General features: G+C 46.3%; 1 protein-coding gene across 7 annotated transcripts in view; it reads right to left on the bottom strand.

The window, feature by feature from the left end:
- LOC144480588 (talin-2) overlaps nt 1-16,252 on the bottom strand; it is a 410,923-nt gene that overhangs the window by 127,269 nt on the left and 267,402 nt on the right. For all 7 annotated transcript variants that reach the window (XM_078200210.1, XM_078200216.1, XM_078200214.1 and 4 more), the window contains 2 exons: nt 12,658-12,760; nt 1,677-1,885 (listed from right to left, as the gene is read on the bottom strand). In XM_078200210.1, coding sequence (XP_078056336.1) covers nt 1,677-1,885; nt 12,658-12,760 — 312 coding nt within the window. The remainder of the gene's footprint in view (nt 1-1,676; nt 1,886-12,657; nt 12,761-16,252) is intronic.

Raw genomic sequence — 16,252 nt, 5'->3', positions numbered from 1 at the left:
GTTGGTGGGGGTGGGGGAGGTTGGTGGGGGTGGAGGTGGTGCGAACACACCTTTATTTGATCTTATTAGATGTCCAAGACATTTCACAACACCATTATTAAACCAAACACAGCCACACCTTAGACTGGGTGACCAAAATATTGGATAAGTTGGAAAATTTGAACTAGTTATGGGGAACAAGGAAATGGCAGAGGAGGTGAACAGATATTTTGCATCAGTCTTTATGGTGGAAGATACTTTGAACATCCCATTAATACCCAAGAATGTGCATCACCAGAGAAGTAGTATTAGACAAACTAATGGGGCTAAGTCCCCTGGCTCTGATGGCTTGTATCCAAGGAGCCTAAAAGAAGTAGCTACAGAGATAGTGGATGCTTTATCTGTAATTTTCCAAAAATCCCTGTAGTCTGGAGAAATACAGCAGCATTCGAAAACTGCCAATGTGACACCCCTATTCAAAAAGGGGAGGAGGTAAAGTGGGTAACTATTGGCCCATTAGCCTAACATCTATTGTTGGAAAAATGTTGGGACCAATTATTAAGGCATTAATAGCAACACATTTGGAAAGTCATAATCTAATCAAGCAGAGTCAGCAAGGCTTCATGACAGTGAAACCGTGTCCGACTAACTTATTAAGAGTTTTTTCAAGGAAGTCTCAACCTGAGTGGAGGTACTCAAAGTACTCTTCCACTGCTACTCTCTGCTTTCTATGCCCAAGCCAGTTTTATATCCATCTTACCAGCTTACGTCGGATTCCATATGACTTCACCTTCTCTATCAGCCTGCAATGAGGAACCTTATCGAAGGCTTTACTAAAGTCCATGTACACAACATCTGCTGCCCTGACCTGGTGAATTTTTTTTGTCACTTCCTCAAAGAACTCAATCAAGTTTGTGAGACACGGCCTCCCCTTCACAAAACCATGCTGCCTATCGCTAATTAACCTATTCTCTTCCAGATGTGAGTACATCTGTTCTGAAGAATCTACTCCAATAATTTCCCCACCACTGATGTGAGGCTCACAGGCTGTAATTCCCTGGATTGTCTCTTCTGCCCTTCTTAAACAGAGGAACAACGTTAGCTACTCTCCAATCCTCTGGTACCTCACCCGTGACTAAAGAGGAGACAAAGATTTTGGCCAAGGCCTCAGCAATCTCTTCCCTCATCTCTCTTAGTATTCTGGGAGTGACCCTATCTGTGGACTTGTCTACCTTAATGTTTTACAAAACCTCCAATATCTCCTCCCTTTTTATCTCAACTGGAAGGTTTATACAATATCATGGCTTTTTTTCCTTGTTTGTAACTGTAAAAGTTATTGCGAATTCTCTTTCTCTGTGTTAACTATATTCTTAATTAAACTTTGTTTGGTAAAAGCTCCCTAGCGGGTCATTTGAATCATACCTGGAGTGAAACATCTCATGCTCATCCGTGCCAAAATTCAAAGTGCAAAACTTATGACGTAGGCTGACTTCATAAAAGACTTGGGAGTTTCTGGCCTGAATTGTAACAGAGGGTAGCGGGCGAAGGTCATCCAGCACTATTGGGAATGTCAGCCTGGATGGCTGCTCAAACCTCTGGAGTGGGATTTGAACTCACAAACCTCGGACTCGGAGATGACACATTGGGATTTAGTATAACACACATATCGATGCTTTAATACAGGCCGAGGAACTGACCTGTGCCAGCCTCTGCTGACTCTCTGCATCTCCAGGTGAGGCCAGTGCGTTCTTGGCTTCCTGGATCAGCACGGCAGATCCATCCATCACATCCCGCGCCGTATCCAGCATGGAATTCTGAGCTGGAGAGTTATCGGTCGAGGCTGCCACCCCACGGGCAGCTGACGCCAGCGTTTTGAGAGCTTGCGCAGTTTCTCGTGCAGCGATACCTGAGAACAGAACAGAGTCTCGTCACACCGAACCGTACTGGCGCAATCCCATCACACCGAACCGTACTGGCACAATCCCATCACACCAAACCGTACTGGCACAATCCCATCACACCGAACCGTACTGGCACAATCCCATCACACCGAACCGTACTAGCACAATCCCGTCACACTGAACCGTACTGGCACAATCCCATCACACCGAACCGTACTGGCACAATCCCATCACACCGAACCGTACTGGCACAATCCCATCACACCGAACCGTACTGGCACAATCCCATCACACCGAACCGTACTGGCACAATCCCATCACACCGAACCGTACTAGCACAATCCCGTCACACTGAACCGTACTGGCACAATCCCATCACACCGAACCGTACTGGCACAATCCCATCACACTGAACCGTACTGGCACAATCCCATCACACCGAACCGTACTGGCACAATCCCATCACACCGAACCGTACTGGCACAATCCCATCACACTGAACCGTACTGGCACAATCCCATCACACTGAACCGTACTGGCACAATCCCATCACACTGAACCGTACTGGCACAATCCCATCACACCGAACCGTACTGGCACAATCCCATCACACCGAACCGTACTGGCACAATCCCATCACACCGAACCGTACTGGCACAATCCCATCACACTGAACCGTACTGGCACAATCCCATCACACCGAACCGTACTGGCACAATCCTTGGAGAGACGTAGGATGAGGTCAGGAGCTGAGTGACCCTGGCGAAACCCAAACTGGGCGCCACTGAGCAGGTGATTACTGAGCAGGTGCTGCTTTACTGCACTGTGATGACCCCTTCCATCACTTTACTGATGATCAAGAGTAGACTGATTGGGCGGCAATTGGCCGGGTTGGATTTGTGCTGCTTTTTGTGTACAGGACATACCTGGGCAATTTTCTAGATGGATGCCGGTCTTGTAGCTGTATTGGAACAGCTTGGCTAGGGGCGCAACAAGTTCTGGAGCACAGGCCTTCAGTGCTATTATCAGAATATTGTCAGGGCCCATTGCCTTTGCAGTATCCAGCACCTTCAGCCATTTCTTGGAGTGAATCAAATTGGCTGAAAACTGGCATCTGTGATGCTGGGGACCACTGGAGGAGGCCGAAATGGATCATCCACTCGGCATTATTGGCTGAAGATTGCTGCGAATGCTTCAGCCTTATCTTTTGCACTGATGTGCTGGGCTCCTCCATCATTGAGGATGGGGATATTTGTGGAGCCTCCTCCTCCAGTGAGTTGCTTAATTGTCCACCACCCTTCACGACAGGATATGGTAGGCTTGCAGATCTGATCCATTGGTTGTGGAATTGCTTAGCTCTGTCTACTGCATGTTAACGCTGTAGTTTCAAATGTGAGCAGTCCTGTGTTGTAGCTTCACCAGGCTGACACTTTATTTTTAGGTTTACCAGGTGCTGCTCCTGGCATGCCCTCCTGCACTCTCCATTGAACCAGGCTTGATCCCCTGGCTTGATGGTAATAGTCGAGGGGTATGGTAGAGGGGGTTGAGGATATGCCAGGCCATGAGGTTACAGATTGTGGTCGAGTACAATTCTGCTGCTAATGGCCCACAGTGTCTCATGGATGTGTAGTTTGAAGTTGCTCGATCTGTTCTGAATCGATCTCATTTAGTCCAATGGCAGTGAAACACAACATGATGGATAAAGAAGGGACTTCATCTCCACAAGGACAGTGCAGTGATCATTCCTAAACTACCCTAGAAATGATACCGAAGGTATCGGAAGAATTGTAAATGAATCTGTCAGAGGTCTAGATTAGAGACCATAAGACATAGGAGCAGAATCAGGCCACTCGGCCCATCGAGTCTGCTCCGCCATTCAATCATGGCTGATATTTTTCTCATCCCCATTCTCCTGCCTTTTCCCCATAACCCCGATCCCCTTATTAATCAAGAACCTATCTATCTCTGTCTTAAAGACACTCAATGACCTGGCCTCCACAGCCTTCTGCGGCCAAGAGTTCCACAGATTCACCACTCTCTGGCTGAAGAAATTCCTCCTCATCTCTGTTTTAAAGGATCATCCCTTTAGCCTGAGGTTGTTCCCTCTGGTTCTAGTTTTTCCTACTGGTGGAAACATCCTCTCCACTTCCTCTCTATCCAGGCCTCGCAGTATCCTGTAAGTTTCAATAAGATCCCCCCTCATCCTTCTAAACTCCAACGAGTACAGACCCAGAGTCCTCAACTGTTCTTCATACAACAAGCTCTTCATTCCAGGGATCATTCTTGTGAACCTCCTCTGAATCCATTCCAAGACCAGCGCATCCTTCCTTAGACATGGGGCCCAAAACTGCGCACAATACTCCAAATGGGGTCTGACCAGAGCCTTATACAGCCTCAGAAGTACATCCCTGCTCTTGTATTCTAGCCCTCTCGACACGAATGCTAACATTGCATTTGCCTTCCTAACTGCTGACTGAACCTGAACATTAAGAGAATCTTGGACAAGGACTCCCAAGTCTCTTTGTGCTTCTTATTTCCTAAGCATTTCCCCATTTAGAAAATAGTCTATGCCTCCATTCCTCCTTCCAAAGTGCATAACCTCACACTTTTCCACATTGTATTCCATTTGCCACTTCTTTGCCCACTCTCCTAACCTGTCCAAGTCCTTCTATAGACCTCCTGCTTCCTCTCCATATCTTTGTATCATCTGCAAACTTAGCAACAGTGCCTTCAGTTCCTTCCTCCAAATCATTAAGGTATAGTGAAAAGTTGTGGTCCCAGCACCGACCTGAGGCACAACCACTAGTGTGTGGCTGCCATCCTGAAAAAGACCCCTTTATCCCCATTCTGCCTTCTGCCAGTCAGCCAGCCAATCCGCTATCCACACCAGGATCTTACCCTTAACAACACGGGCTCTTGACTTATTTAACAGTCTCCTGTGCGGCACCTTGTCAAAGGCCTTTTGGAAATCTAAATAAATCACATCCACAGAAAGCATTGTATCTGTGAGCTCCGAGCAGCGTGAACTAGATTTATCACCATGTGCACTTTGCTTCTCATTGTAAACATTTGCTGCTTCTGTTATGGTTAATACAATCGAGGGCACTCCTTCCATGTTATCGTTGATTACTTATCACGTTTCGCTTTCCAAATTTGGAAAGTCCTGCCAAAGAATGAATTGGAACAGGAAACAATAAATCAAACTGAAAAATAATGGACTCTGTAAAAATGACTGGACTCGGAGGGCTGTATTATTGAAGAATATTGTTGGAAACATGGTCTCATTTTGGCACAGTAATGACCCACAAACAGCAATGTGACAATAACAAGATCATTAAAGCTAAAGTTTATTTATTCAGTGGCATAATTAGGCTTACATTAACACCGCAATGAAGTTACTGTGAAAATCACCAAGTCGCCACACTTCGGCGCCTGTACACTGAGGGAGAACTTAGCATGGCCAATGCACCTAACCAGCCCATCTTTCGGACTGTGGGAGGAAACCAGATCACCCGGAGGAAACCCACGCAGACACGGGGAGAACGTGCAAACCCCATTCTAATGAACACACTGCCCCATTGCACTAGATACTTGCTGTAAATGGACACACATATTTCTCTGCCCTTGGGGTGACATCTGAAATAAAAGTGAATCTGACTGGATATTTTGCCATTGATTTGGGAAATTATACCCGGGAGAAAGGTTTTCACATCGAGTTTTAAATCTTACACGAAGTACTTTGTACCTCCCTCTCCTCACTGCTGTCCCCCTGTCTCAATCCAGCCAATCAGCACTCACGGAGTGAGGCCATCCATTTTGATTGAGAAAAGACGCTTTGGACTATTTCCTGCCTCGCGATGCTCCAGGAGTTGTGGAGACAGAAAGGGATTGAGCTGTTCGTGTCGAAACATCACTTGAATCTTTGTGGTAGCTTTCTCTACCTGCCTGGTAGTTCTCACAATCTCAGCATTACAGGATTGTTATCGCACAGAAAGCTGCCATTCGGCCCATTGTGTCTGCACCAGGCAAAGAGTAACATGACTTAGATTTAAGGCCTTTATCTTAATGGGGCTGGAGTACAAACAGAACAAAGTGATGCTTCAGTTGCACAAAACCTTGGCCAGGTCCCATCTCAATAACCAATGCTGCATCTCAGACACAGACATATTTGCCTCTGAGTGGTTGTGCTTCACACTCAACAGCACAATCCCAGGCTCAAAGGGATAAATTATAAGGACAGGCTGGCACAAACTTGACTTATAGCTGATTGATTTTAGGATGTTATGGGTGATTTAATTGAAGGGTTTAAAATGATAAAAGGATTTTATGAAAGGTCACATACAGAGAACACATTTCCTCTAGCGACAGAATCCACAATAAAAGGTCAAAATCTAAAGATTCGAACAAAGTCATTAAGACACAAAGCCTTGAAGCTTTTCCTTTTCACATTCCATGCCCCATTCCCACTATTTTTCGCTGTGGCCCTGTTTGATTCTAGCCCTTGATTTCTCTACTTGCCCCTTTTCTTGTTCCTCCTTCTGTATTTCGTTCTTGTCCTTGAATCCCCCCCACCCCCAACACCTGTACCCATCTGTACGGTGCCCATTATACTGAACTGTACCCATCTGTACGGTGCCCATTATACTGAACTGTACCCATCTGTACGGTGCCCATTATACTGAACTGTACCCATCTGTACGGTGCCCATTATACTGAACTGTACCCATCTGTACAGTGCCCATTATACTGAACTGTACCCATCTGTACGGTGCCCATTATACTGAACTGTACCCATCTGTACACTGCCCATTATACTGAACTGTACCCATCTGTACGGTGCCCATTATACTGAACTGTACCCATCTGTACACTGCCCATTATATTTAACTGTACCCATCTGTACAGTGTCCATTATACTGAACTGTACCCACCTGTACGGTGTCCATTATACTGAACTGTACCCACCTGTATGGTGTCCATTATACTGAACTGTACCCACCTGTACGGTGTCCATTATACTGAACTGTACCCACCTGTATGGTGTCCATTATACTGAACTGTACCCACCTGTACGGTGCCCATTATACTGAACTGTACCCACCTGTATGGGGTCCATTATACTGAACTGTACCCACCTGTATGGGGTCCATTATACTGAACTGTACCCACCTGTATGGTGTCCATTATATTTAACTGTACCCACCTGTACGGTGCCCATTATACTGAACTGTACCCACCTGTACAGTGCCCATTATACTGAACTGTACCCACCTGTATGGTGTCCATTATATTTAACTGTACCCACCTGTACAGTGTCCATTATACTGAACTGTACCCACCTGTATGGTGTCCATTATATTTAACTGTACCCACCTGTACGGTGCCCATTATACTGAACTGTACCCACCTGTACGGTGCCCATTATACTGAACTGTACCCATCTGTACGGTGCCCATTATACTGAACTGTACCCATCTGTACGGTGCCCATTATACTGAACTGTACCCATCTGTACGGTGCCCATTATACTGAACTGTACCCATCTGTACGGTGTCCATTATACTGAACTGTACCCACCTGTATGGTGTCCATTATACTGAACTGTACCCATCTGTACGGTGTCCATTATACTGAACTGTACCCACCTGTACAGTGTCCATTATACTGAACTGTACCCACCTGTATGGTGTCCATTATACTGAACTGTACCCACCTGTACGGTGCCCATTATACTGAACTGTACCCATCTGTACGGTGCCCATTATACTGAACTGTACCCATCTGTACAGTGTCCATTATACTGAACTGTACCCACCTGTATGGTGTCCATTATACTGAACTGTACCCACCTGTACGGTGTCCATTATACTGAACTGTACCCACCTGTATGGTGTCCATTATACTGAACTGTACCCACCTGTACGGTGCCCATTATACTGAACTGTACCCATCTGTACGGTGCCCATTATACTGAACTGTACCCATCTGTACGGTGCCCATTATACTGAACTGTACCCATCTGTACACTGCCCATTATACTGAACTGTACCCATCTGTACGGTGCCCATTATACTGAACTGTACCCACCTGTACAGTGTCCATTATACTGAACTGTACCCACCTGTATGGTGCCCATTATACTGAACTGTACCCACCTGTACGGTGCCCATTATACTGAACTGTACCCACCTGTACGGTGCCCATTATACTGAACTGTACCCACCTGTACGGTGCCCATTATACTGAACTGTACCCACCTGTACGGTGCCCATTATACTGAACTGTACCCACCTGTACGGTGCCCATTATACTGAACTGTACCCACCTGTATGGGGTCCATTATACTGAACTGTACCCACCTGTATGGGGTCCATTATACTGAACTGTACCCACCTGTACAGTGTCCATTATACTGAACTGTACCCACCTGTATGGTGTCCATTATATTTAACTGTACCCACCTGTACAGTGTCCATTATACTGAACTGTACCCACCTGTACAGTGCCCATTATACTGAACTGTACCCACCTGTACAGTGTCCATTATACTGAACTGTACCCACCTGTACAGTGTCCATTATACTGAACTGTACCCACCTGTACGGTGCCCATTATACTGAACTGTACCCACCTGTACGGTGCCCATTATACTGAACTGTACCCACCTGTACGGTGCCCATTATACTGAACTGTACCCACCTGTACGGTGCCCATTATACTGAACTGTACCCACCTGTACAGTGCCCATTATACTGAACTGTACCCACCTGTACGGTGCCCATTATACTGAACTGTACCCACCTGTACGGTGCCCATTATACTGAACTGTACCCACCTGTATGGTGTCCATTATACTGAACTGTACCCACCTGTACAGTGTCCATTATACTGAACTGTACCCACCTGGAGGGTGCCCATTATACTGAACTGTACCCACCTTACGGTGCCCATTATACTGAACTGTACCCACCTGTACGGTGCCCATTATACTGAACTGTACCCACCTGTATGGTGTCCATTATACTGAACTGTACCCACCTGTACAGTGTCCATTATACTGAACTGTACCCACCTGTACGGTGCCCATTATACTGAACTGTACCCACCTGTATAGTGTCCATTATACTGAACTGTACCCACCTGTACGGTGCCCATTATACTGAACTGTACCCATCTGTACGGTGCCCATTATACTGAACTGTACCCATCTGTACGGTGCCCATTATACTGAACTGTACCCACCTGTACGGTGCCCATTATACTGAACTGTACCCACCTGTACGGTGCCCATTATACTGAACTGTACCCATCTGTACGGTGCCCATTATACTGAACTGTACCCACCTGTATGGTGTCCATTATACTGAACTGTACCCACCTGTACGGTGTCCATTATACTGAACTGTACCCACCTGTACGGTGCCCATTATACTGAACTGTACCCACCTGTACGGTGCCCATTATACTGAACTGTACCCACCTGTATGGTGTCCATTATACTGAACTGTACCCACCTGTACGGTGTCCATTATACTGAACTGTACCCACCTGTACAGTGTCCATTACACTGAACTGTACCCATCTGTACGGTGTCCATTATACTGAACTGTACCCACCTGTATGGTGTCCATTATACTGAACTGTACCCACCTGTATGGTGTCCATTATACTGAACTGTACCCACCTGTACAGTGCCCATTATACTGAACTGTACCCACCTGTATGGGGTCCATTATACTGAACTGTACCCACCTGTATGGTGTCCATTATACTGAACTGTACCCATCTGTACAGTGCCCATTATACTGAACTGTACCCACCTGTACAGTGTCCATTATACTGAACTGTACCCACCTGTATAGTGTCCATTATACTGAACTGTACCCACCTGTACGGTGCCCATTATACTGAACTGTACCCACCTGTACGGTGCCCATTATACTGAACTGTACCCACCTGTACAGTGTCCATTATACTGAACTGTACCCACCTGTACAGTGTCCATTATACTGAACTGTACCCATCTGTACGGTGTCCATTATACTGAACTGTACCCACCTGTATAGTGTCCATTATACTGAACTGTACCCACCTGTACAGTGCCCATTATACAGAACTGTACCCACCTGTACGGTGCCCATTATACTGAACTGTACCCACCTGTACGGTGCCCATTATACTGAACTGTACCCACCTGTACGGTGCCCATTATACTGAACTGTACCCACCTGTACGGTGCCCATTATACTGAACTGTACCCACCTGTACGGTGCCCATTATACTGAACTGTACCCACCTGTATGGTGTCCATTATACTGAACTGTACCCACCTGGAGGGTGCCCATTATACTGAACTGTACCCACCTTACGGTGCCCATTATACTGAACTGTACCCACCTGTACGGTGCCCATTATACTGAACTGTACCCACCTGTACGGTGCCCATTATACTGAACTGTACCCACCTGTACAGTGTCCATTATACTGAACTGTACCCATCTGTACGGTGCCCATTATACTGAACTGTACCCACCTGTACAGTGTCCATTATACTGAACTGTACCCATCTGTACGGTGCCCATTATACTGAACTGTACCCACCTGTACAGTGTCCATTACACTGAACTGTACCCATCTGTACAGTGTCCATTATACTGAACTGTACCCATCTGTACAGTGCCCATTATACTGAACTGTACCCACCTGTACAGTGTCCATTATACTGAACTGTACCCATCTGTACGGTGCCCATTATACTGAACTGTACCCACCTGTACAGTGTCCATTATACTGAACTGTACCCATCTGTACGGTGCCCATTATACTGAACTGTACCCACCTGTACAGTGTCCATTATACTGAACTGTACCCATCTGTACGGTGCCCATTATACTGAACTGTACCCACCTGTACAGTGTCCATTACACTGAACTGTACCCATCTGTACAGTGTCCATTATACTGAACTGTACCCATCTGTACGGTGCCCATTATACTGAACTGTACCCACCTGTACAGTGTCCATTATACTGAACTGTACCCACCTGTACAGTGTCCATTATACTGAACTGTACCCACCTGTACAGTGTCCATTACACTGAACTGTACCCATCTGTACAGTGTCCATTATACTGAACTGTACCCATCTGTACGGTGCCCATTATACTGAACTGTACCCATCTGTACAGTGTCCATTATACTGAACTGTACCCATCTGTACAGTGTCCATTATACTGAACTGTACCCATCTGTACGGTGCCCATTATACTGAACTGTACCCACCTGTACAGTGTCCATTACACTGAACTGTACCCATCTGTACAGTGTCCATTATACTGAACTGTACCCATCTGTACGGTGCCCATTATACTGAACTGTACCCATCTGTACAGTGTCCATTATACTGAACTGTACCCATCTGTACAGTGTCCATTATACTGAACTGTACCCATCTGTATGGTGTCCATTATACTGAACTGTACCCATCTGTACAGTGTCCATTATACTGAACTGTACCCACCTGTATGGTGTCCATTATACTGAACTGTACCCACCTGTATGGTGTCCATTATACTGAACTGTACCCACCTGTACAGTGCCCATTATACTGAACTGTACCCACCTGTATGGGGTCCATTATACTGAACTGTACCCACCTGTATGGTGTCCATTATATTTAACTGTACCCACCTGTACAGTGTCCATTATACTGAACTGTACCCATCTGTATAGTGTCCATTATACTGAACTGTACCCACCTGTACAGTGTCCATTATACTGAACTGTACCCACCTGTATAGTGTCCATTATACTGAACTGTACCCACCTGTACAGTGCCCATTATACTGAACTGTACCCACCGGTACAGTGTCCATTATACTGAACTGTACCCACCTGTACAGTGCCCATTATACTGAACTGTACCCACCCGTATGGGGTCCATTATACTGAACTGTACCCATCTGTACAGTGTCCATTATACTGAACTGTACCCATCTGTATGGTGTCCATTATACTGAACTGTACCCATCTGTACAGTGTCCATTATACTGAACTGTACCCACCTGTATGGTGTCCATTATACTGAACTGTACCCACCTGTATGGTGTCCATTATACTGAACTGTACCCACCTGTACAGTGCCCATTATACTGAACTGTACCCACCTGTATGGGGTCCATTATACTGAACTGTACCCACCTGTATGGTGTCCATTATATTTAACTGTACCCACCTGTACAGTGTCCATTATACTGAACTGTACCCACCTGTATAGTGTCCATTATACTGAACTGTACCCACCTGTACAGTGTCCATTATACTGAACTGTACCCACCTGTACAGTGTCCATTATACTGAACTGTACCCACCTGTACAGTGCCCATTATACTGAACTGTACCCACCTGTACGGTGCCCATTATACTGAACTGTACCCACCTGTACGGTGCCCATTATACTGAACTGTACCCACCTGTACGGTGCCCATTATACTGAACTGTACCCACCTGTACGGTGCCCATTATACTGAACTGTACCCACCTGTACGGTGCCCATTATACTGAACTGTACCCACCTGTACGGTGCCCATTATACTGAACTGTACCCACCTGTACAGTGTCCATTATACTGAACTGTACCCATCTGTACGGTGCCCATTATACTGAACTGTACCCACCTGTACAGTGTCCATTATACTGAACTGTACCCATCTGTACAGTGTCCATTATATTTAACTGTACCCACCTGTACAGTGTCCATTATATTTAACTGTACCCACCTGTATAGTGTTCGTTGCCTTGAGCTGCACAGGTTAGAAGCTGCGCCATTGAGGAACCAACAGCCTTTGATGTGCATCCCAGATCCTGAGCACATTTCTCCAGCTGAAAAGTTAGCAGGAGAAGAGTCCATTACTGTACACATCCAACATTGAAAAATCACCCAAACTGATCTCATCTTCAACCACGTTCATTCCTTCCAAATTTCAAACATCCATTTCATAAACTTGCTTCAGTCTACCATTGCCACTCCAACTCAGTCTTCGCTTAGAGTATTATATTCATTCTCAAGATGTGGGAATTGTCTGCAAGGCCGACAGGATCTCGCTCTGAACAGACAGCAGCAGAGGAAATAAGGTGCCTTGTTTGCCACTAGCTACTCACTCACTCATAGAATCACTACAGTGGAGAATGGGGCCATTCGGCCCATTGTATCTGCACCAACCCAGGCTTACATGTATTTATCCCTCTAATCCTCCTAATCTTGGAACTGTAAGGGGAAACGTACCATGGCCAATCAACCTAACCAGCACATGTTTGGACACTAAGGGGAAATTTAGCATGGCCAATCCACCTAAGGCAGTAATGTGGTACACACGATGCTGTGCATTGATCTTGATTCGTGGGACTTGAGGATGGAGATGAGAATATTGGTGGGAAACATTTCATGGAGTCAGTTCCATCGGATTTTCAGGGCTCTTATGCAAGTAAATGGTGTTGAAGTGATGATGCTTCCACCCCAATCTGTCATGTAACTGCAAAGGGCTATAAATAACTCCTGACTTTGAGGCGGCACGGTGGCACAGCGGTTAGCACTGCTGCCTCACAGCGCCAGGGGCCCGGGTTCAATTCCCGGTTTGGGTCACTGTGTGGAGTTTGCACGTTCTCCCTGTGTCTGCGTGGGTTTCTTCCGGTGCTCCGGTTTCCTCCCACTGCCCGAAAGACGTGCTGGTTAGGCGCATTGGCCATGCTAAATTCTCCCTCAGTGTACCCGAACAGCTGGAGTGTGGCGACTAGGGGACTTTCACAGTAATTTCATTGCAGTGTTAATGTAAGCCTACTTGTGACTAATAAATAAATAAACTTTAGGTGTGTATTTTGATTTCTATTGGTTTAGTTAAGCAACTGACTGGATGAAAGAAATGCTGTGATTTTATCCACCAGACCGAGTTAGTGCCTTGGTCTAATCCCCTTAATCCTTGAACCGACACACTTGAGACACCCAGGGTCCCTCATTATCCTTGTTTGCAAATGCATTTTGTTAACATTGCATATAGTAACACTGGAGGCCGTCCAAAGGAGATTCACCAGGCTAATTCCTGGGATGAGAGGGTTGTCCTATTAAGAGAGACTAAATAGTCTGGCTCTGTATTCCTTGGAGATTAGAAGAGTGAGGGGTGACCTTATTCAGACATGTAAGATCCTGAGGGGGCTTGAGAGGGTAGATGGTGAGATGTCTCTAGTGGGAGAGTGTTGAACGAGGGGACATAGCTACAAGATAATAGCTTATTATCCAGAGCGGGCAGAGAGGGGAGCGATTTTGGAGGGGAGAGCTGGAAGTTAAGCTGAGTTTATTTTCACTTACTTTTTTGGAGCTTTTTTTTTTAAAAAAGCAGCAGGAAACTGGAAACCGGAAGTCGGCCATGGGGAGACCTGGGTAATTTTGTTGTACCCAATAAATCTGAACAGTGAGGAAACCCGAGATGCTACACGTGTGGAATCTCCCACCCTCCCCCCTCCTCTAACCTTAAAAAAAGACCCGGAGTGAGAGCAGGTAAGCTCCTTTCTTTTTCTTGTTGTATCAGCAAGTTATCTGGAGGGAATGGAAGGGAAGGCAGTGCATTGTTCCTCTTGCAGAATGTTTGGGGTGAGGGACGCTGTCAGTGTCCCTGCTGATTTCACCTGTGGGAAGTGGACCCATCTGCAGCTCCTCAAAAACCGTGTTAGGGAACTGGAGCTGGAGCTGGACGAACTTCGGATCATTCGGGAGGCAGAGGAGTACATAGATAGAAGCTTCAGGGATGTAGTTACTCCGAAGAATGAAGATAGATGGGTGACGGTGAGAGGGGCTGGGAGGAAACAGTACCAATAACCAAATGCAACATGCACATGAAGGGGTTCTTAATTTGATTGCCATCGAGCTTGGACTGTTAAATGTTTTTCTTTCCCACAGGTAAGCTGCTTTAGTTTATATGTTAATACAAAACAAGTTAAATCATGCTTCCAGTTGTGGTCGTTCCCCTCGGCAACAAGTATTCCGCTTTGGATACAGTTGAGGGAGACGACCTACCAGTGGTAAGCCACAGTGACCGGATCTCCAGCACTGAGTCGGTCCCTGTGGCTCAGAAGGGAAAGGGGGAGAGCAGGAGAGCAATAGTTATTGGGGACTCGATAGTTAGAGGGACAGATAGGAGGTTCTGTGGCAGCTAAAGAGACTCACGGATGGTATGTTGCCTCCCGGGTGCCAGGGTCCGTGACGTCTCGGACCGTGTTTTCAGAAGCCTTAAGGGGGAGGGGGAACAGTCACAAGTCATGGTACACATCAGTACCAACGAGATAGGTAAGAGAAGGGACAGGGATTTAAAACAGGAATTTAGGGAGCTCGGGTGGAAGCTGAGAGCCAAGACAAACCATGTTGTCATCTCTGGTTTGTTGCCGGTGCCACATGATAGCGAGTTGAGGAACAGGGAGAGAGTGCAGATAAACACGTGGCTGCAGGGATGGTGTAGGAGGGAGGGTTTCAGCTACATGGATAATTGGAGCACATTCTGGGGAAGGTGGGACCTGTACAAACAGGACGGGGTGCACCTGAACCAGAGGGGCACCAACATTCTGGGAGGAAAATTTGCTGCGGCTCTTCGGGGGATTTAAACTAAGTTGTAAGGGGGATGGGAAAAGGAGCTGTAGTCCAGAAGCTAGTGTTGAGAGTCGTGAGGTACTGAGGAAGGTATCAAGGTCGTAGGAGTGTACTGGCAGACAGGAAGGTGGGTTGAAGTGTGTCTACTTCAATGCAAGGAGCATCCGGAATAAGGTAGATGAACTTGGAGCGTGGATTGGTACTTGGGACTACGATGTTGTGGACATCACGGAGACATGGTTAGAACAAGAATAGGAATGGTTGTTGGAAGTTCCAGGGTATAGATGTTTCAGTAAGAGTAGGGAAGGTGGTAAAAGAGGTGGTGGAGTAGCATTGTTAATCAAGGATAGTTTAGCGGCTGCTGAAAGGCAGTTCCAGGGGGATCTGCCTACTGAGGTAATATGGGCTGAAGTTAGAAATAGGAAAGGAGTGGTCACGTTGTTAGGAGTTTTTTATTGGCCCCCAAATAGTTATAGAGATGTGGAGGAAGAAATTGCAAAGCAGATTATGGATAGGCATGGAGGTCCCAGGATAGTTGTCGTGGGTGACTTTAACTTTCCAAATATTGATTGGAACCTTTACACATCGAATAGTCCGGATGGGGCATTTTTGTACAGTGTGCGCAGGAGGGTTTCCTGACACAATATGTGGATAGGCCGACAAGAGGTGAGGCCACATTGGATTTGGTACTGGGAAATGAACCGGGCCAAGTGTTAGATTTGGTTGTGAGGGAGCACTTT

The sequence above is a fragment of the Mustelus asterias genome, chromosome 29, assembly GCF_964213995.1.
Source record: "Mustelus asterias chromosome 29, sMusAst1.hap1.1, whole genome shotgun sequence".
In the NCBI taxonomy this organism is placed as follows: Eukaryota; Metazoa; Chordata; class Chondrichthyes; order Carcharhiniformes; family Triakidae; genus Mustelus; species Mustelus asterias.
Note: the sequence above shows the minus strand (reverse complement) of the source record. Positions and strands in the feature narration are given on the sequence as shown.